General features: G+C 38.7%; 1 protein-coding gene across 3 annotated transcripts; it reads right to left on the reverse strand.

Moving 5' to 3' along the window:
* Window positions 1–307: 307 nt before the first annotated feature.
* Window positions 308–22,549, reverse strand: phka2 (phosphorylase kinase, alpha 2 (liver)). 3 transcript variants are annotated; one of them, XM_036587048.1, is made up of 32 exons: window positions 22,232–22,548; window positions 22,002–22,117; window positions 21,137–21,295; window positions 20,909–20,956; window positions 20,553–20,721; window positions 18,869–18,951; window positions 18,703–18,783; window positions 18,384–18,482; window positions 18,037–18,183; window positions 17,761–17,814; window positions 17,391–17,513; window positions 17,141–17,236; window positions 16,081–16,188; window positions 15,924–16,002; window positions 15,668–15,802; window positions 15,419–15,528; window positions 14,013–14,157; window positions 13,823–13,901; window positions 13,528–13,697; window positions 13,225–13,413; window positions 10,782–10,888; window positions 9,776–9,909; window positions 9,484–9,640; window positions 5,635–5,714; window positions 5,418–5,496; window positions 5,135–5,264; window positions 4,935–5,036; window positions 4,115–4,233; window positions 3,287–3,340; window positions 2,458–2,685; window positions 2,174–2,374; window positions 308–1,723 (listed from the first exon to the last, which is right to left on the reverse strand). In XM_036587048.1, the coding sequence occupies exons 2-32, from the start codon at window positions 22,077–22,079 to the stop codon at window positions 1,550–1,552; spliced, it is 3,717 nt and encodes a 1,238-aa protein (XP_036442941.1). In that variant the 5' UTR covers window positions 22,080–22,117; window positions 22,232–22,548; the 3' UTR covers window positions 308–1,549. The 3 variants fall into 3 exon arrangements, with proteins under 3 accessions (XP_036442941.1, XP_036442943.1, XP_036442942.1); XM_036587050.1 differs by lacking the exon at window positions 3,287–3,340 and adding an exon at window positions 3,957–3,980 and having other exon boundaries at window positions 22,002–22,549; XM_036587049.1 differs by having other exon boundaries at window positions 13,225–13,410; window positions 22,002–22,548.
* Between the last annotated feature and the right edge of the window lie 57 nt (window positions 22,550–22,606).

The following is a 22,606-nucleotide window of genomic DNA, read 5'->3' on the forward strand; positions in this document are numbered from 1 at the left end:
TGACTAAGGATCCAGTTTTTGTACAGCACTTAAATGAGCACAAATCTAAGTACTTATTGAAATGTATTGTATTGCTCTTATGCTATGTTTAATACTGTATCTTTCTTTGTAGGTATCAGCACTGCCTTTTTTCTGGTAGTGTCTGAGTAGCATAAATGTAAAAGTAAATGTAAATATTATCAGCCAATCAATATACTCGTCAGGCCCTAATGTCAAGACCCTTTAATGAGCTCTGATGGGTGCAGAGCAGTACCAGCCATCAAAGGCAACATTTTACAACTGTTAAAGAGAAGAAACTATTTTCTGCTACTGCCAAACATGCTTGATTTATTAAGCCACTGACTCACAAAAAACATAAGGATAAACAAAGTCAGGTTTTTGAAGAACCTTGAACACTATCAGTTTAATGTAGTTAAATATTACTAGATTAGATCAAAGAACCGAAAGTACCAAAAGAAATTGAAGTATTGCAGCATTGTCTATTCCCAGAACTGTGGCATTGTTTTTAAAGCATTTCACAGTAGGAGTGCTATTTTCAGAGAAGGAGCTGTTTTGTTTTCTAGCCAAGAGGAAAACTGATCATAGATCAGTGCTCTCACCCTGATGCTGCTTCTCCACGCAGGCCCTGCAGGCACTGGTTAGAGCACCACCACTCTCTCAGAAAGTTCAAGTATAATGTAGATAAATGTAAAATAAAAATGAAAAACAACAAACTGTTTCCCTTCCTGCCCTACAGATTTAGAGCTAGGATGTTCATGTTGTCTGCTGGAGAAAAAAAAAAACATATTGTTCCACATACATTTGTTTTGTTCCCCTCAAAATCTCTTAATATTTAAGAAATGCTCAAAGTAAGTGTGTTACAGTACATGTTCATAGCTGGTTTTAGATTTGTCTGTAAACATGCTTCAACTACAGTGTGTATTTAAAACATTTTGTACCATTCATACTATTACCGTTGGTGTATTACTTCACAAAGTAACAGGCTCACACAAAGCAAACTTATGATTCAGTTTTACATTTACAGTGTTTCATTGAGCTAAAACAAAAATTACCTACATTCATAATAAGCCCACAAAAGAGTATGGAAATAATGGGATATATTTTTTTCCTAATATTATCTTTGTTATTAGTAGCTAAACATTCTGCATATATTTGATAATATATTATGATTATTTGGACAAACTTAGAATTATTTGAATAAAATTATAAATTATTAAATATTAAAATAACAGATTAATTCACTTAGGCAGACCATCTAAAATAAATATAATATAATTTCTATAATAGAATCTCACATGCTATTTAGTAAAATCAGTTAGCAGTTACCAGTATGTGTTATACAGTGGTCCAAATCCAGTGATTCACTTTCTTTGTAATTTGGAATATTCAGAGTTCAAACCACATCCTTGCTGTTGGTACAGTCTGCCCTCTGCAGCTGACAGGACACCAGGTTTACTGTGCAGCATAACTGTGTGGAAGTTGAGGCTACCATTAACGAAACGGGTCCATGGTCAGTGGTAAAGCCATCACATTCCTTGAGCTGCTTTCCTTACTGCATCAGACAGCTGGTGTTAGGGAGGAAGTCCTGAACATATGTAATCACGGCCTTTGATAGATAGGTCATAGTGCCATAGCTGCCACTGGGAGCACTATCATAGAAGAAGTTGCAAATTCCTGTTGCTGGGTCCTTCTCCAGGAAAAACTCATTGGCCCCACTGGACTTCTGCAACCCAATGGGGGATGAATTACTTGGCATATAAGCTTCCAATGAAATTAATATGTACAGCATTTCTAAATACTGAAGTAAATTTCCAAGATTTTTCAATGTAAACTCGATCTGACAATCTGTAGTGCATGGTCGATTAGCTTGGACTCCAATTTTGACCTGCTTCCTTACAGAGAAACTCAAAATCTGTTGACTGCGAATTCACTTATCAGGACTCTGGTGATTCCCATGAATAAAAATTTTAATTGTATTATAATGGTTTAGAGTAAAAGAATTTCCGATTCTTTTCTAAGCATGGAGAAACAAATTGGAATTATTGTCTGTGGAAAATGACCATGCACTACAGATTCAGTGATGCAGATAGAGATTAGGTTGAAAAACTGAGTATAACTGAGGCAGAAACTTGATCACTTTTAGTATCTTTACTGAAAGATCTATAAGGTGCACCTGATCCTGCAGAAAAAGATCATTTGCCATGTGAACTATACGGTCGATTTGAATGATTCCTCCAATGCTGGATATCTCCATATCAGCCACCAGGGTAAGCACCATGACGGCCTCCACCAACAGCTGTCTGTACTCCGGCTGAGGAACATGGTTCAGTACAGACTCCACATGGACAGCAAACTTAATCTCCCCTTCTGTCATCTGTAATAACGTAGAAATGCACATAGGCATGAAACCTTTAGTGCTTTTGAAAGAATGTAAGAATGAGGGTGCAGTTCCTGTACCTCTCGAGTAGTAGAGGAGGGCAGTACATATCCAGCAATAGACAGGCCATGGCACTTCTGCAGAATCTTCCAGACCTTTTGGTAGAAGCCCATGGGCACTCTGTTGATGGCCCCATCCAGTCTGCGTCTCCTCAGCCACTGACCCTGCCTCTCCTCCCACTGTAGCCGTGAGTCACCTGTACCTGTTGGAGAGAGGATGCCACTGGGGGTGGAAGGGCTGCTGCACCTCTGTGTATAGACAAGCAGAAACAGAAACACAAAATAAAATTAGTACTTATATGTGATTGTTAATTCAACAGGAAGACAAAATAATGGAAACAGCTAATCAAAAAGTAGTCCTACGTTGAGTGAATAAAGCTCAATTTCAAAATGTAATTTCTCATTTTAATATGAATAACGTAAGATAATGTGCTGTTTGCCAGTCTAGTGCAGGTCTAAAAAACAACACCAATGTTAAAAGGAAAAAATACATAAGCTAATACAATAAGCACAAATATAATAGCTAATATATCCATGTTATCTAATGTTTCCATTAATTTGTCATCCCACTGTTTGTGGACTGCTGGCATATAAAACAAGGATTAGTCTGCTAACATCAAACTCCATGCAAATATTATATTAAGTAGGCAGAAACAGAGAACACAAATTATGATGCAGCAAGTTGATGTTTGTCGTGAGTGGAAGAACATCACTGTAACAAGTTTATCTTATGCATCCACATATAAGTATGACCACCCAAGAATGTAGCACTTTGCAAGTCATGTCACCAAGTTGTCATGGATGTAATAAGAATGAGGCATGAGGAGAAAGGCATGGGTAACAGGATTACCGTGGAGCGGGGGGATGTGACATTGCTGCTGATGGAATGACTGCCAGTAAAGATCTATGAGAGAAAGCAGAATGTACGGACAGAAAAGGACAAAAGGGATGATGAATAAATGCTGTTGGAATGTGAGTGCTTCTTCGGGATCATTCTGAACTGGACTTGACCATCCACATTAGTGTATTTCAAATCAAATGTAAGAAAAGTAGGGCAGGGTTGCTTTAAACACAGGGGTTCTGAATTACAAGGAGGTCAAATGTTCAGCAGGAAGGGGGGAGGTTTTGGATGAGCAAATCACACTGCAAAACATTCAAAAAGCTGGGTGAAAACAGTCACCATGTACATGAACTGAAATGGGTAGTAAATGTTAAAGAATAGGCATTCAGCATGGTTCATACCAAGGTTTTCACACTCAAATCCTGGTTGGCCACAATACTGCACAGGTTGGAGTTTCCCTGATTTGAGTTGACAAGACTTGATAATTGAATAGGGTTTTTTGAAATAGGGAAACTAAACCACGCAGAGACCCTCCAGGACTGGAATATGAAATCTCTGGTGTATTTGATCGCCATAATACTTAAGACATGAATGAACAAGCTGATTAAGTATGTATGTAAGCTCTATGGTATCTAAACACACATGCCCATAATTTATCTCTTTTACAAACTCAACCCACGCTTATTGGTCTGGAGTCGTCAAGCTGGAAGCAAAACAAAGTCTATGGTCATTTACAGCATAGAAACACAAAAAATGATCAAATTGAAATTTGAGTTTAATTTGCGTTTAAAATTTAATTGTATTGTGCACTTCCTTAAAAAGATAACTGACTCTCACCTGTTTGATTTCACTCTTCAGTTTCCTGATGCCTGTACGTTCTGTTTTGGTAGCCCCTGTATGTCCAAGCTCATGGATGGAGATAGCTGGGCTGGTAGCTGTGGACTCAAGTGGCCGCACTTACACACAACACAGAGAGGTTAAGTATGAGATACCAGAAAAGAGAATGTTCACTTCCTGCAACAATGATATATTAACAAGAGAAATCATCTTAAATCCAGCAAATACATCTAATATTATGAGGTTTTGTAAGAACATTATTTAATCTATTTCTATCATGTTTTTACCAGTGTAAAATACTTTTATTTAGTTTTTATCTGGTAGTTTTGCTTAGACAACCAGAATAGTCTGCAAATGGAAAAAAGTTAATTTCATTGTATAAAATTATTTTAAACAAGTAAAATGCCAAGGACTAGAGTGAATAAACGATCTCTTCAGTTCCAAAGGCCCCATTTTGTGGAAAACTAAATTTTCCTTATTTTATCAAAATGAAAGAATGTGGTGTAGTACATAAACAGTGCTAAAGTTTCTAATCATCCCACTCAAAAAAAAAATGAAGTGCAAGAATAAAGTAGGATATAGGACCTTTAATAGTTAAAAATCTTACGATAAAAATATTAAATCTAATGACTAGATTTTAAAGGATTTTACTTATTAAAGTAAGTAAACTTACTTACATAATAAAAATATTAGTTATTTCAGTGCTGCATTTTAGAGATACATAATAAAGACAGCAAAGTTTCCTTTCTGTCACTTTTAATTGACTGATTGAAGGGAATAAAAGCCTGACAGACTGTGTGTTTTAGGCAATCAGACTTACTGCTCTTTTCCACTCCAAACTCTTTCCCACTTAGAATATGATGCAGTAGATTCTTCATGTCAGACGGACTGAGGTTCATCAGCCCCTCTGATGCCTCCTCACCTGATCAGGAAAATAACAGAGGGCAAGTATTTCACAGAGGCAGAGGAAAAAGGAGACCAACAGCTTGTCAGCAATATCACAGGACTAGCCATCCTTACCTGAGCAGTGTAGACTTCGGGCCAGTTCGGTAGCCATCACCTGCATAATGAGGCCTATTCGCAGACGCAACATGTCTCCAAACAGTGCCGGCTGAGAACGCACATACATGGCCAGATACACCATGATCTCCTATGATAAGTAAAGGCATAACAACCATGAGGTAAACACTCATCTATTTTATAAAGGAACTGGGTTTTGTGAAACAGAGAGAAACTAAGATACTAATAGTATTAATGTCAGCATATATTCAATTTAGTGATCATTTCAATGTCTTAGCTTTACCTGTGTAAGTACAGCAATGCTAATATCCTGGCCACTGGCCTCATATATCAAATTATTCAGCTCTTCAGGTGGGAGAGGACTAAAAAATAAATAATGGAAGAAAAAATGATATAAATAATGAAGAAAGAAGCAGAAGACTAGATGACATCCCATATAAGTTTTATTTTTCCACATAGTGGCAAGTAAGTCTTGGATCAGAAGAGAGGGGCACACTCACGCTGTAATGACTTTCTCTCTAGGCTCTGGAGGAAGACCCACTGTCAGCTGCTTATGATGGGAGATCAGATCAGTGCAAGCCTAAAGACGAAACACATACTGATTTTCATATCACTTTTAACAAATGAATGGCAGTTTCACATGCAAGGAGCTAAGAACAGTGGACTGGCCCTTAAAGGGACACTCCACCGGTTTTCAACTTCTGTTTGCTTTATCTACAGCATATAGACAATTACCATAAACAGTAACTTTTACTGTATCTTCAACTGTACTATAAAATAACAGAAATTCCACTAACACATATATCGTAACTCGTATTGACTTTGTCAGTATGATGATTCCATTACCACCACCATTCGGTTATTGGAACAAGGTATATTTGCTGAGCAAATATATTTGGAATGGTAAACACCATGGATATGGTTTATTTCTCTGCAGTTTCCCAACACAAAGGGAGACTGTCCCTGCCACACTGCCACAGACTTTACCACCAGTCTTTCCAGTTATGTCCATTAACAACATGGAACCCTTCACCAGCTGTCTCTTGGAATTTGGAGGAAGTACTGATTCATCCCAGTAGACTTCCAGATTCACTGTTTTCTAATATTTCAAACAGTAAATGTGCGCTTCATTTTGGCCCCTTTATAGCTCACACAATAGCCAATTTCAGAACGACTGAAAAACAAATTAGGTGCAACCTCAAAGGGCATGTTCATGCACCTCTGTGGCATAACAGAGATATCAAGTCAAGTAACAAACCCTTTGAATCTAAACAATGGGCATTGAAGGGTATTAATGCTCTCGGCAAATTTACAAGGGGTCTGTAGTTTTCAAGACCTTTGTCTTTTGTTTGATATAGGAACATCATTTTTTCTTTATTTGAGGTTACAGGCTGCACTTTAAGCATATGGGGTTCCTTGTGGATCAGGATTGAAAACTCATCCAGTTATGTAACAGATACTAAAGCTCAATCCCATTTCCCCCCTCGCCCCTACCACTTAGCCCTTAGCCCTGTGTTTTGCGCGTTCATGTCTAGGGTTAGGGTGTCCCAATTTTTGTTGAGATGGAGGGGTAGGGCGAAGTGTTAGGGCTACACGGCCCTCCAAACAGAGGTTTTTCAGAGGCTCACTCCAAACTGAGTGTTATGAGAAAATATAAACGGCAAGATGGCTGCGCAAGCGACCAAAGAAACCCACAAATGTAAGTATTTTCTTTGTTAAAAATTACGATAACCATTGTATTATCTTAGTTTAATGTCTTTTCAACATAAAAAATCGCTAATAGCACGCTAATGTCTCGGTAGCTAGCTAGCTAACTTTCCCGTTCCACCTTAAATAGTCCAGCAGTATTGATGCCTGAAGCGCCAGACTCTAACTACTGCACCATTTAATAAGGTGGAACTGGAAACTTCGAACAAGAAGCTGGTGAATAGCTGACTTCAGCTTCGTATCACCAAAGAATTAGCGGTGGGCGCTAATAAATAATTGTCTTATACCCCCTCTTTGAAGGCATATGATGCCCTAAATGTAACTAAAGCCCAGCAGTGAGGTTACTGAACTTTACCCTTTTCTGCCATCACTGAAGACGGGCCGGGTCACCTACAGAGCAGCTAATAGCCTGTTAGTGAAGCAATGTTTTTTATTATTTTTTTTTTTAATTTTATTGTTGTCCCATTTCGTATGGCAAGATTTCAACCACTACCTCTTGTAACTCAGTTCCAAAGGGTTAAGGTGACGCTCAAAAACAAGGGGTAGGGGTAAAAAGAAAGAAATGGGATTGAGCCTAAATAGCCCTGCCAAAGGTTTTGTTTCATACACATACTCTTGGTTGCAAAAATATATTGTTCTGGACTTAGTACACAAAATCAATGAGAAAAGGATTTGGTAATTTAAGCAGCAAACTGGGAGGTGACTTTAACATTTAACTAGAGATGAAACGGTTACTGGTTTCACGGTAAACCGTGGTAAAATTAATGACGGTTAGTAGTGCCGTTTGAACTTTAAAGTATCGTTAACTCGGAGATTCGGAGATATTTCAGCCTTCTAAGAAGACCAAGTCTGACGTTTGGTCATATTTTGGGTTTTATAAGGATGCAGAAGGAAAGTTAATTGAAGATGACCACCCTGTCTGCAGAACATGCCGAAAGAAAATAGCGGCGAAAGGGGGCAACACATCAAACTTTACGAGTTATTTCGCGACCACCACCCGCTACTTTTTAGAGAATGCAAGGTTAACTTTAACGTAGAAGTCTGTGGGGACTTCGAAATAGAAGAAATGTCACGGTTTGTGTGGTTTAACCTATGCTTATGGTTCGTTAATCATATAAAATGAAGCTTTTAGCATCAAAAAAAAGAAAAACAATCGGTGAATCAACTGTGAATCGAAACTAAAGCTTTTAACACATTTCTGTGGAGCAGAGTCCAAATGAGTCCAGAGTCAAAATGAGCTCTGAGTTAACAGTCACACGAGCTCTGGAACGAGACGCTGCAGAGGTTCAATCTGCACAGCTCCCCTTTCTCGTCTCGCTTGCAGTGTTTACTGTCTGAGAATAACACCGTCTCAAATCACTCAGTGTCTCCTACATAGTGTGCTACTGTTCAAACAAACAAGATCATCATTAACAAGCAGTTAGAGTTTTAAATAGGGGATTTGTAACCTGTTGTTAATGTTGATGATAGATGACTTAGTCGAACGTTTCACGCACTCTTTGGGTGAAGGATTTGCTATTTCATGATCCACGAAGTGCACTACATAGGGAAGATAGTGTGCTTTGAGACGGGACCTCGCGCGAGTAAACGCTGTGTGCTGCTTTTAGGAAAAGCAGAGTTTCAGAGATTAAACTTCAGGAGTGTTTCTGCCGCAGCTCAGATGTGCGTTAATTTTCAGTTATGTTTTAGTTTTAAAATGCTTTTAGAGAAGCAGCTCCACAGGTGAAGGTGGTCATGCAATTCCTCTGTGATTTTGGCTGTTTTTCCTGGTGCACTGTATTGATTAGGGGTTCAGCGCCACAACGGCATAATAATGCTGCAGTTGCAGTTCGGACAGAAATCCCCCGAGTGCAACACTTCTTAGAAGTAGTAATTTTCCATTAAGACCCACCTCAGAGTTGGTCGAGATTTAATTCTCTATGCAGGGAAATCCCTAGTTATTGTAATTAATAATAATAATAATAAGAAGAAGAAGAAGAAGAATAACAGTAATAATAATAATAATAATAATAATAACTGAAATAATAATACATTTGCTATTCTTTTGTTTACAGAATATTACAAGTATTGTAAGTAATACAAAAGTAATACTAAAAATGTATTGACCTTATTTTTTAATGTTTATGCAAACAAAAAGTGCATATTGCTGCCAATTCTATTTGTGTTAATATAAAAGTTGGTGAAACGAGTTTCAGTTTGTGTATCAGTATTTATTTTACTTTTCAAAACGTTTGAACAATATCGCGATAATACCGATAATCGTGATAATTTTGGTCATGATAATCGTGATATGAAATTTTAATATCGTTTCATCTCTACATTTAACATTTATAAGGCATCAGAAACTCCCAATCACCAGCTGTTTAATTTTAAGCTCTATCTAAGGGCACCCTGGACACCACTTTCAAGATTTCATTCCAAACAAATATCAAGTCTCAAGTATGGGTTGTCCAGTATTAAAAAAAAAGGTTCACAAAAAAGAAAAAACTTTAACATTAAACACAATAGAAGCCAGTGGACAGGTGCTGAAGTACAGAGACGCATGACAAAATAACTGTCTATAGCAATCAACTACACAAATGCAAAAGCAGCATACAGATGTTGAAGTATTTCTTTAAAAAGCTTGACAAGTCTTTTCTTACCTCAGCCAAGACCTCTACCCTCTTCTTCAGAATGCCTGAGATGTAACGAATGAGTCCCCATTCTTGACTCGCTCCGGCCTTAATGTAGAGCTCTCCTAGCAAAGAGCGCACTGTGGCTCCACACTGCTCAGATATACTCACTACCCAGTCTGCACCCCTAGTCACCACAAATACCAAACAAACGAGAGAGAAAATCATTTAAAAAACATTGTCAGCACCAAATCATAATAATAAATGATTAAAATGTTTCAATAATTTTAAGTAATTTATATAAATATGTGTGAATGCCTACTTCATTGCATAGAGAATATAGAGGATGTCAGCTTGGTCCTGTAATGTTGGGCATTCCTTCAGCTGACTGACCAGAGCAGCGAAGTCTGTGTTTCCATGCGCATCACGGGGCAAGTGAAGGTCAACACTAGAAGTCTAGTGATGCATTTGCACACAAAAACAAATAAAAGTCCAAGATCGTACTCTGATATGGAACGTCTGTCTTAATTATTTTGTTGGTAAGATCCATTTTTGTTGTAAGATCCATGACGTGTCTCAATAAACACACTTTCTGCTTTTTTTAATTCATGTCATTTGTCCTCAACCCAACTGATGAAAATGCATTCACATGCTAATTGTTGTGATGTAAACGTATGACTGTGTAAACTAACAATTGTGTAAAATTACTATGGTTAGCTTATAGAACTGAAATTAGGCAATTATGGAATAATTGGGACAAGCCAATTTTGTAATTTTCATGCTTGAGTTTTTTTTTTTTCAGACTCAAGGCCATTTGCACCAAAAGTTTAATACATTTGGTGAAGTGTGAAAGTTGTTTTCAAAGCCAAAACAGTACATAAAACTGGTTGCTCATGTGCTGACCACACCAAATGTGAAAGCTATCCACTCCCAGTCATATTATTTCCTGTTTCAAAATTTTCTTAAAAATCTTCTTTATTTATACAGAATGGTTCCAATAACAATTTGTTTCTACAGATGCAAACTGCTACATGAAATAATTACACGCTTTACTTCTTCAGCAAATGCATAATGCACTTATTACCTGTAACCATGTTTTATCAAATGCAGTGATGAGATCATTGCACAAAATGCACTTCATGACCTGCATGGGTGTTTTTTGCATTAGACATGCCACAGACCCAGCAATAATTGTTGTTCATCACAATGTGAGTGTTGGTAAGTGACATAGTGATGAAGAAATTCTCCAGCGTGAAGAAAATTTGGAGTAATGACACCCTCCCCAAACTGAGCCCAACACTGAGGTCAAGTATCGGCTTGAGACTTGCCTTGTGTTGGTGAGGACCTTGGTGTTGAGGGTGTGGGACCTCCAGCAGGTTCAGGGACTTCCTGTGCTTGTTCATGATGGGAGTCACAGGTAAGTACATAGATGGCTCTGAGAGACAACAAGGGGCAAGAAGGAAAGGAGATATGTCCGATAGCTTTGGAGTCAACAACAATAATTCTGAAAATAAACCATACAGTACTGTGCAAAAGTCATAGACCACCCTTTATTTATTTAATTTCCAGTCAAAATGGCCATCAAGTACAAGCTATTCATTTTTTAACATATATTTCTGAGGAGATTAGATTTATGATAATCCACTTGCATAAAAGAAGGTTAAAGGCAAAAGTGAAAAAAAAAAACGAGTTTTCAAAACTGTTAAAAAAATTTATAAAAAGATAGTAAGAAAATGGGACTCCTAACAAGCACGCAAGACCTGGGACACGTTCAATTTCAAAACCTTTGAGGTATGTTTTCTCTCATTTGAAGGGTGTCAGAGGTGTTACTCAATCAGCAGCAATGTGTACATAAACCCCACCTTATTAATAAGGCAGTGCAAACAATGGATTCTACAAAAGTCCTCTACAAATACAGCCACTACAGCTTGGTGTTCGCAACAATTAAAGACATTAGAAGACGTTTGTCGTAAGTATTGTAAAGTTTATTATTATTATTTATATATATATATATATATATATATATATATATATATATATATAGAACAAGCTATAGAACAAGCACACCAAGACCGACCTTTCAGCTGTCATAGTTAAGAGTGTTTAACGCACCACCATTTCTGTTCAAATAAAACAGACATTTTGCTATGTTTTGTTGGGGCTAAACGCAGCCCTCGTGGACCGCTAAAACTGTCACCATCAGATAAACAGTACTGCACACCGCTAGGCCACATGCTTTTTTTTTCTTTTCCTGCTACACCCTGGCTCCACTTACTCAATTTCTCACACCTGCAGCTCATCCCTGACTCATTTAAACTCACATCTATACCTCTTTGCTTTCCTTGTTCGTTTGCAGTCTCAGCCTGAGTACTAAGCCTTTTTAGTTTGTGTTGGTCTTTGGTGTTTTTTGACCCCTGCTTGTCTAACTGAATTTTGACTATGGATATTCCTCTTATTTTATCTGCTTGAGTTTTGACCCCTGCCTGCTTAGACAATGATTATTGGATTGCCCCAAATCAAGCCACTTCACACTTGCAACCGATTTGCATGCCTCTGACATTACAAGGAAATAATAAAGCTCATCTCGTTTCATATCTGAAAAACCACACAAATGTTTCGTCCATTCTTCCTGTGTGAAGACTCACCCTATGGATTTGAAAGGATGTGTAGCTGCCAAAAAGCCGTTACTGAGAAAAGCAAAGTAGAACATTTGGTAATCACAAAAAGAAGCTGTAGGTGTTCTTAAAACAATGGAGTGGGAACCCCAGGGTCCTGTCTTAAAATTCAGTGAATACATTTGGGATTACTTGGATTGTGAGAATCAGAAAATGCAACCAGCTACAAAAACTGAAACTGAATCCAAGTCTTCCAAAAAAGAATAGCAGCTATAATAAAGGCAAAGGGTGGACACACTTAATGCTGAAAATTTTTATATTATATTTAGTGGTTCTGGCTTCTGTGTAAGCAGATATTTCTAAGGAAACTGGATGTAGGGTAATCTACTTGCATAAAGAAGAGAAAAGTTAAAAGAAAATAAGAGAAAAACCAGGGATTTCCAAAACTGTTTCAAAAATTATAAAAATATATAGAGAAACTGGGACTCCTAACAACATACCTGGTAGACCACCAACACTGTCACCATTCAGACACACAGCTTCAACTTTTAGAGAAAATCAAGTTTCATTCTTGCTTAAGACAAACAAAAAAAAATTGTCTCTGTGCCATTCCACTGCAGGAAGAAAACGCTATGGGTCTAAGAGGATGTGTAATTCTCAAGAAGCAGTTACCGAGAAAAGTAAAAAGACAAAAAAGAAGAAAATCTGCAAATCAAAAAAAGCTGCTTGTGTTCTTAGAACAATAGATTTATCTGCAATATACCTGAATATATCTTGAAAACTGGAAGCAAGCAATGGAAATGTAAAAAAGCATGTTTCTGGTGCTGAAAAATGAATAAATTGTACTTAACGGTAGTTTTAACTGGACATTAAATAAATGAAGAACGGTCTCTGTTTTTTGCACAGTACCGTACATGTGCATTCCAAAATACTTAATACATGCTCTGTCTTGTTGCTGTGGTCTGTTCAATAACATCTCTCCTTCCTAATTAAAGGAGAACCCCACTAGGAATACTTTTCATTTTGAGGCTACAAAACTCATCATCAAATCACAGAATGATCAAGGGGATACAAAACAGATCAAATATGTAAGGCATGCCGAAAGGAATCTAGGGAAATAAACAGGAATGGATAATTTAGAGTCTTCTGGGCTTACTAGGCATGTTGAGGCCCTGAACCTGAGCCATAAGAGTCAGGATGTCCCTGGTGGTGTGTTCAGCACTGAAAACATGGTGCTGTCCCCTCTGAATGGGAGGGAGATGTGACTTTGTGGCTGTACTCTGCAGGAGCTGTGTAAGGTACTCATCAAGCACATCTTTTGAATCTTCTATGCCTTTTGAATCTTCTAAACAACAACAACAATAAAATCACCACAAACCTTCAAAAAAGCACTTTTTGTGCACAGGAATTTAAACAGGCATTACATCAGTTTGTATTAATAGAGAGTGAAGAGGACTACCAGAGGGGGAAAAAACATGTTCTGTCTCTTCATTGTCTTCATCTTCATCATCATCATCATCATCATCATCCTCCTCATCCAAAAGGTTCTCATCAGGGTCAGCGTCCATGAAGCTGAGCTGGGTGTGGAAGGAGGTGGTGAGGAAAGTGGACAGGTTCGCCATCTGCACTCTACACAGCAGGGACACCATTAAGTATTTTAGATCAAGCACTAGTGAAGCATTAGCACTTGAAAACATTAAACTATATTCACTACTACTCTGTACTACTATTCACTGTTTTCTGTAGTTTCTGACCTTGCTCCACCAAAATAGCCATCCTGAAGCTTTCGTAGGGTGGACAGGATGCAAGGGTCAATGCTTTCACCATCGTCCACTATACCAATAAAAAGCAGAAATCCTAATCCATTCTCATTTCATAGCTTTGCTTAAGATATTTTATGTATGCTACTGTGTATTATGTATGAGCAGTTGTTTTTACTGTTACCCAGCATGCTTCGTGTGATAGGAAAAGTGAGTGTGGGTCTGCCAGTCATCCGCCAACAGGAAGAGAGGTAAGCCAGCTCAGTCCTCAGCATCTCCACAATCATTTGATTATCCAGGGCCAGGTAGAAATGATGCTGATCAATGAACTACAGAGAAGAAAGGGAAGCATCATGGATTTTACTCTGTATTTCTACTATTGCTTCTTGCTTTTTATAATAGGCTGGGTGGTGGAACCTAATGTCTGGATGAAAAATGGTCTACAAATCTTGTAGTATCACATCACAACAATTACAACCAAAAACAACTTGCAAATTACTCTTCCCCGAGTAAGTCAACTAACTTGAAATACATTCAGAAAAATTAATTAATTCAGAAGACTTCATTCTCTTAGAATCAATAATGCACCCAGAGTAGTTGGTTCGCATGCGTGCTGGCCATAGTAAACAGGTACAAATATATGGAATTGGAGCTTTCTGTGTGCTAGCACATTTTCTATCACTCTATAAAACAAACATAAGCTGTAAGTGCTATCATTGTGAAATGGAAGTGTTCATGAGAAACAGCTCATCAAGCGGGGTCACTGAGTGCTGAAGCATGTAGCACATACAAATTCCCTATCTTCTGTTGTGTCACTCACTACAGAGTTCCAAACTCTGTAAGCAACAGCAGCACAAGAACTGTGCATCACAAGTTTCAGTAAATGGGTTTCCATGGCTGAGCAGCTGCACACAAGCCTAGAATCACATTGTGCAATACCAAGCAGTGGCTAGGTGATGTAAAGCACACCCCTGCTGGACTCTGGAATAGCAGAAACATATTCAGTGATGAATTATGCTTCACTATCTGGCAGTCTGTTGGAAAAATTTGGGTTTGGCAGATGCCAGGAGAATGCTACCTACAAAACTGCACAATGCCAACAGAAAAGTCTGGTGGAGGAGGGATAATGGTCTGGGGCTCTTTTTCAGGGTTTGGGGTATGCCCCTTAGTACTAGTGAAGGGTAACATTAATGCTGCACATTTTAGACAAATATGACCTCACAATGCGCTTTTGACGGAATGGGCAAAAATTCCCACAGACACAATTCCAAAATCTTGTGGAAAGCTTTCCCAGAAGCACTGAGGCTGTTACAGTTGCAGGTGGGAGGGCTATATTAATGTCCATGGTTTTAGAAAGGAATGTTTAACAAGTTCATATAGGTGTGATGAACAGGTGTTCTCATATGTTTAGCTATACTGTTAATGGGAAAGAGTATACTTATTGCATTATATGCATTGACCTTACTGCTGGGATAGGCTCCAGCTCCCCCTGCGACCCAGAAGGATAAACGGCTTAGAAGATGTGTGTGTGTGTGTGTGTGCATTGGCCTTAGAGGGTTTAATAAGGCTAAACAGCATAAAAATCCACACCTGTGGGGTAAAGGTGTAGGTACGATTTCTGATCTCATAGAACTTGGAGGTCCCTAAAACACCAATATGCCGGTATGGCCGTCCAGTCAAATTCAGCTTCTTGCAGTTTCCTGCACAAATCAATGAATAATAAACAACGGAAACAAGTGGTTTGAGCATGATACCTTAGATGTTCAATTAGTTACATCACATCCTTTGCTTATAGAAGATGGGTCAAGGAGGAGGTGTGTGAGTGTAATGAATCTTTACCCAGCTTGACGTAGATGTGACTCAAGATACGAGCCGGCATGACACGGATGGGCAGAACTTCTGATACAGTCTGGACATCTACCCCATAATCCCTCAGCAGCCCCTGGATCTCTTTTGACTCTGCTACTACACTCACTAAATAGAAAAACATGAATTTGTAAAACCTGCTCCAAGCTTAAAGATAACAACAAACAGCAAACATGCTTTCTGACTGAATTAGTTTATCTACTTGCTTTCTGTCCACATGTTCACTTACCTTGGACTACAACATCTGGTTTGAACCCTGTGGAGAATCTTCTATTTAGAGGATCTATCTCGCCAGGTGCAAGAAATCCCTGAGGAAAGGAACGAACAAATCCACATTTAATAAGGGGTTGAGGTTTGACAGTAATGTTTAGATTAAGCTACTGTACCTCTGCTAGCAGGCTTCCCAGAATGTAAAGAGACTGTCCCCACATGTGAGGGAGCTGGCCTGTGGCCACCCGTTCCACACTGTGGGGATTCCTGTACTCATCTTCAACCTGAAACACAACCATACCGCTGAGGCATGAGGGAAAACATTCATATTACCTTTGTCATGTTAATTATATTGTATTTTAGCACTGGTTTGGTAATTATACACGAAGGATGGAGCTGCACAGACTTAATTCTGTTGCAGGATTTGGGCATGCTGATTTAGTTATACCAGTTCAGTTTAGTTTATCACTGGTAAACACATACACTGTCCACATTATTAGAAACACCTATCTTGTTTTTTATAAAAATCTATTTATTGCGTACAAACCCTCTTCCAGAAAAGTTGTAAAAATAGGTAAAATGCAAATAAAAACCAAAAGCAGTGATTTGTACACTGTCTTTTAGAGGTACGTAATTAAAAACAGCACAAAGGATTGATATTTAATATTTTATCTTATCAACGTCTTTATACATTTTAGCCAAATTGAATTTATACATTTTAGCCAAATTAAAGCCAAATTTGATGCCTGTAACACAATATAAAAAAGTTGGGACAGGGGTAATGTAAGACTGAAAAGTTTGTATAATGATCAGTGATCTGTTTTGGGACTTTCCACAGGAAAAGAACCATTTACACTGATTTCCAGTCAAAACGTCCATTAAGTACAATTTCATTTTTCAGCATCAGAAAAAAATGCAGAAATCATGTATTTAACAGAAAATTTTACAAAAGCCACAACAACTAAATACAAGAGCAAACTTTTCAGCGTTTAGTGGGTTCACCATTTACCTTTATTACAGCTTCAATTCTGTTTTGGGAGACTTGATTTCAGTTTCAGTCTTAGTAGTTTGTTGCATTTTCTGAATCTCACGATCCAAGTAATCTCAAACGCATTTAATCATGTTAAGGTCAGGATCATTACTACATATGCACAAACAGTTATAAGAGAGTGAACTGAACCACACTGAGAGCTGTAACCAAAGGTACTCCAAAAAAGAACTGTTATTCTCACTCACCTTGTCAGCCGGTACGGCATAAAGTTCAGGCACTAGTTTGATGCCATGCTTGCCTCGGATCAAGATGCCCTCCAGAGCCTCCCTGTATTCCTGCACCTGCATGGTAACACTTATGTCAGTGATAACATACTGCCCACTTGTGGATGAAACTGGCCATTGTGCACATCCCTGAAAGCTAAAGAACTCTACTGCCTAACTGTTAAATAAACAATAAATAAGCATTAATGCAGTCAAAGGATAATATGTATACCTGTACAGGATCCCCATTGAAAATGCCATCCAGTATAAGGTAAGTCCAAAACACTGGCCATTCACATTCAATATTCTCAAACAGTTTCAATTCTGCTGGGTCATAATGAAGCCGAGAAGGGTCCTGTCACAATCATGAAATCAGCGCGTTAAACATGGTTGGTAGGTGCGAAAATATGACCTATGAAAAAATATGATCTATATAGTGGCTTAGTAGATCAAAGGGAAGTGGGCCATGTTGATTTTTACAGTGCTGTTTGACTCCGCCTAAGAGCACTCTTGTCGTTCTCTGAAACAAAGCGCTTATCTCCTATCTGTGTGCTAAAGTACGGCACTTTTCTCTAACCTACACTATAAGTAAACAGACTTACCTCTTTCGGGGTCCTGTACCCATCTCTGATAAACCGGCAGCACCCATAACGTCCCTGGAATTATTATAATTTGTTGATTTATACAGTTCTTTATACAAAGAAGCTTTATTTTTGACTACCTTCACCTAAATTTGGCTCAATCAACTTGTCAGAAAAGGGAAGTTGACTTAGACCTTTAGCTTGCCAGACTCATAAGACTACCTTTTTACACATGTCCAACATTAATATAATGAAGGGTGTAAAAGATAGAATGCAAAAGCAATTCTTGCACAGTACCTGCAGTTTAGAGATGATCTCGCTCTTGGTGATGTTGACCAGGTCAGCATCCTCGACTGCAAAAGCAGGGAAGGAGATGACTGAGAGCAGACCAGCATCAATCTCCTTAGAGGTTGAGGCTCGAGGCAGCATAGAGCACAAGATAGACTGCAATCATATGTAGAGAGGACCATTTATAAGTAGGATGGGAATAAGCGCAAAGGTTTGCTAAATGAAAACAGAAGCTTTGCCTTTTCCCTTTAACTTTATCATTTTTCAGTTTATTTCCCATTTTTGTTTGCTTAAAGGCAAAAGATGATGGTGCTTTGGAATAAGTTTGGAATCTATCCAGATCTTCAGTGTATTACCTGGCAATGCTCCACTTCATCTGGTAGAACATGAATCACTGATTTGGGGCCTCCATGAGCTCCAAACAGATCAAGCTCATCAATGGCCTCCAGTGCAGCCTAACAATATATGAAAGAGCATATCACTGCTGTCGTAACTTTAGCTGGGGTAACTTTAGAGAAGAAGAAAAAAAAAGTTCCTTAACATAAGTTAATGTAACCTTAATGCAATGTTCACACAATGTAACAGTCCCTTTATTGTCCAATTGCTTATGTACATCACAATGTTTGTAAAGTGTATTGCAAGCAAATCAGTAGATCTTAATTACACTCTTCCTACCTTTGCCATTCCAACAGAGCTCCCATTTAGCTCTGGGATTCCTTGGTTAGTCTTGTCTCCTCTCTCCCACATGCCATAATCCTACACAGTAATAAGCATATGGTTCTTTACCAAGTTAAGAAAAAGCACAGTGTGCTCAGAAATCAATGTTCAGGGTCTTACTTACAGCAACTTTATATGCAGCTTCAATGTAGAACACCAGGTTCTGAATGAACGCCACCTCATCCAGGTTAGATATGATGCGCAGACCTATAATAAAGTTTAATCGTTTCACAGTGCCATCCCACTGTAACTGTAATCATTGAGTCACTACACAAGGCTATGGTGGACAAATTGTACCACAAGCCTACATGCTACAACAAAAAAGACTTCCGCAGAGGATGCACTTGTGTATCCTCACTCACTCCTGTCTTCTTGATTTGTCCAAGCACATTTAAAGAATTGGTATGTCTTTAAAAATGTATGAGATCTACCCAAGCTCATTTAAAATGGACTGAGGGGAAGTGTCCTGTGGTCTGACGAATCAACATTTGAAATTCTTTTTGGAAATCATGGATGCTGTGTCCTTTGGGCTAAAGGCCACTCAGCTTGCTTTCAGTGCACAGTTCAAAGGCCAGTATTCATGATGGTATAGCGGTGCATCAGTGCACATGGCATGGGTGACATGCACATCTGTGAAGGCACCATTAATGCTGAGTGATATATACATGTTTTGGCAACATATGCTGCCATCCAGACGACATGTTTTTAGGGAAGGCCTTGCTTATTTCAGCAAGACAATGCCAATCCGCACTCTGCATGTATTACAACATCATGGCTCCATATTAAACAAGTCCAAGTGCTGAACTGACCAGCCTGCAGTCCAGACCTGTCACCACTGATAACATTTGGCACATTATGAAATGGAAAATATGACAAAGGAGACTTGTGAGTGAGCTGGTGAGCAGCTGAAATCCTCTATCAAAGAAGAATGGGAAAACATTTCTTTCAAAACTACAGCAATTGGTCTCATCAGTTCCCAAATGCTTACAGAGTGTTGTTAAAAGAAGAGGTGATGAAACACAGTGGTAAACATGCCCCTGTTCCAACTTGTTTGGAACGTGCTGTTGGCATCAAATTCAAAATTGCCATTTACTTTTCAAAAAACAATAAAATTTCTCAGTTTCAACATTTGATATGTTGTCTTTGTAGTATCTTCCTTTAAAAATATGGTTTACATGACTTGCATATCATTGCATTCTATTTTTATTTATATTCTGCACAGCGTCCCAACTTTTTGGAAATGGGCTTGTAACTAAGGTTCGGAGATACTTGAATACACTGGACCAGACAAAATGCCAAAATGGCAAAACTGTAGTGCCATATTTTAAAAAGAAGATAAATAAATTAGTAAAATATGATATGTTATAATATGTAATAGTGTAATAATAAGATAACATCCTATTAGCTGCTTGCTGCTACACAGTCATTATACAATTGTAATTGTTTAAAGACTCTCAATAACTAGTATGTCTTTTTACGATACATGCAGTTGTGTTCTTAAAGTACAGACAAAAGTGAAAATATACACAGAAAAGCATATTGTGATGTAATTTAACATGATAAAACTAAAATGTTATCATTATATTGCTCACCCTTTACTGTGATTTGTAACAACTAGGCTAAACCAGCCTAGATGCTTTTGATGATCCAGGCTGTTGATCCTTTTATTATGGAAAATATGAATGTTCTACATTTACAGTCGATTTTCAAATCACAGTTGATTTGTAGATTTTGTTCTCTATAAAAATAAGTAATAAATACACATATACGTACATCTTTAACCACCACACGTACAGGCCTCTGCTCACCTGATGCCGTCATCTGCGCCAGCATCAGCAGGTACAGTGAGGTGGCGTCTACCTGCAAGTGACCCCATTGGTCATCCCCTACCACAGTGGCACAGGTGGGAGTGTGGTACTTGGCATGCAGGCAGTCCTTGGTGCTCTGCGTGTGTTTGAACTTCTCCACCTTTGCCACCTGTAGCAACATACACATGCTCAGCCAGCTTCACATAGACAAGTACGTGCAGTTCCATGCATATGTGCTCAAACAAAGCATAAAAACAACTCTAGGGCACAATATACTGTAGCAAAATTGTGTAGTCACCACAACAGCAATCACTTACAGATCCCTTAATGACAAGAATAGGATTGGTTAACTTTACCTGTCTCATCATACACTGCAGCAATCCTTGCATCAGCTTGACCACGCTCTGTGAAATGTCCAAGCACATTTAATATGCAATATTGTGGGAGGGCAGGAAATATGCAGTAAGGTATTTGTGTCACCGATATTTTTACATCTGAATATTTCACTGAACTGCAGTGCACTCCACTGTACCCTTCAAAGTACACTGCAGCTCAATGACAGGCCATGTGACAAATTTAAAGACCTGCTCGAGCTCGTAGGCCTTGGCCTTGTCCTCATCACGGTCGGCATTCTTGCGATAAGCCATTCCAAGGCCCCACACTGCCAGAATGCTGTAAACATTGTCCCTGACCCAGGCATCTTTCTGCTGTTCACTGGCAGGCAGGAGACCAGTCACTGGATTCTGCAGAGCACAGACAAGGAGTGGTCACTATTGATTGACTAAGATACAGTAAGTAGAAAGCAGAAAATATGAACTGAACCAGATTACTTCTGAAAATGTGATGTTATGGAGGCAAAGTTCAACATTATAAAAAGTGTAAAATAACATGGATTCCTAAAATCAATTAATAATGATTTTCATGCACAATAGAAATATGTTCTGCATCTCAGTTTCTCTTTCATAGCCAATAATCAATACATGACAGTCTGCACAGACAAGGTTTATCCAACCCTGCTGCGTTAGATGTTAATTTAGGTAGGAAAATAGGGCAAGGTGTCCAGAAGCATTGCTGAAACATCAGATCCACAGAAACACATTAACTTTTCTTCAAGGATCTTTAAATAATTTATATTTTGAGCAACACTGTCTGAAACAGGGCCTAAGCTGTGTGACACAAACAGCTTCTCAAGGAATTTCAGAGGCGCAGATAATGTAAATGTTTTCTTAGCCCTTTACTATTTAAAGGTGACCTTTGTTCGAGCTTTGTTTATTTTTAGGTCAATGCTATCAGAATCCCCCCAGTTGGTGACTTCTCTGTTTTCATGCTAGCGTTGGACAGTGATAACCATTACTTACTGACATTTAACCTGCTCTGTTCAGACCCCTTAGTTTAATCATACTACATCGAGGTCCGCTATAAATGAGCTTAAAGCCTGCTTAAACTGACCTGATGGCACAGGATTGTCTCTTGGACAAGCCTAGCGAACGCATCCAACCTCACTCCGGAATTGCTTCGGCTCCGCATCTTTAATCTGCTCTGGTCCAATCATGCGGTTGCCATTTCTGTAACGGAAATATTTTATGCTAGATAAAATATCAGGGTTTTCCTCTTTGCAGGGGAAGAAAACAAGGCTGTGACAGTGTTAACAGATGGTTTATCCGAACAGTTCCCCTCACTGGCTAGACGGACGTGTTCGTGACTGCCGCAGCCCTCACAGCCCTGACAGCAAACGACCTCCACCAAAAAATGGAATTTCTCGACAAATTAGTTGCACATTTCTTGGAATGTCGATGAAAAAAACTACAAAAATGTATCCACATCAATGTAACTATTATATTGTCATCAACGAGCCGGCTTTACACGGCTGCTAACACCCCATTTAGGATGAGGAATACCGGAGACGTGCGAGAATCCGAAGCCGACTCGAACAGCCTTGACAGAGGGCGCACACGAGTAAACACAAAAAAGTAACAAAAGCCTCCATACTACATCTACAAATCTCCTTCACATCTGTTCGCTCCCACCCCCTATGTTTTATCCCATACTAGGTC

This window comes from Colossoma macropomum, unplaced genomic scaffold (genome assembly GCF_904425465.1).
Source record: "Colossoma macropomum unplaced genomic scaffold, Colossoma_macropomum, whole genome shotgun sequence".
NCBI lineage: Eukaryota > Metazoa > Chordata > Actinopteri > Characiformes > Serrasalmidae > Colossoma > Colossoma macropomum.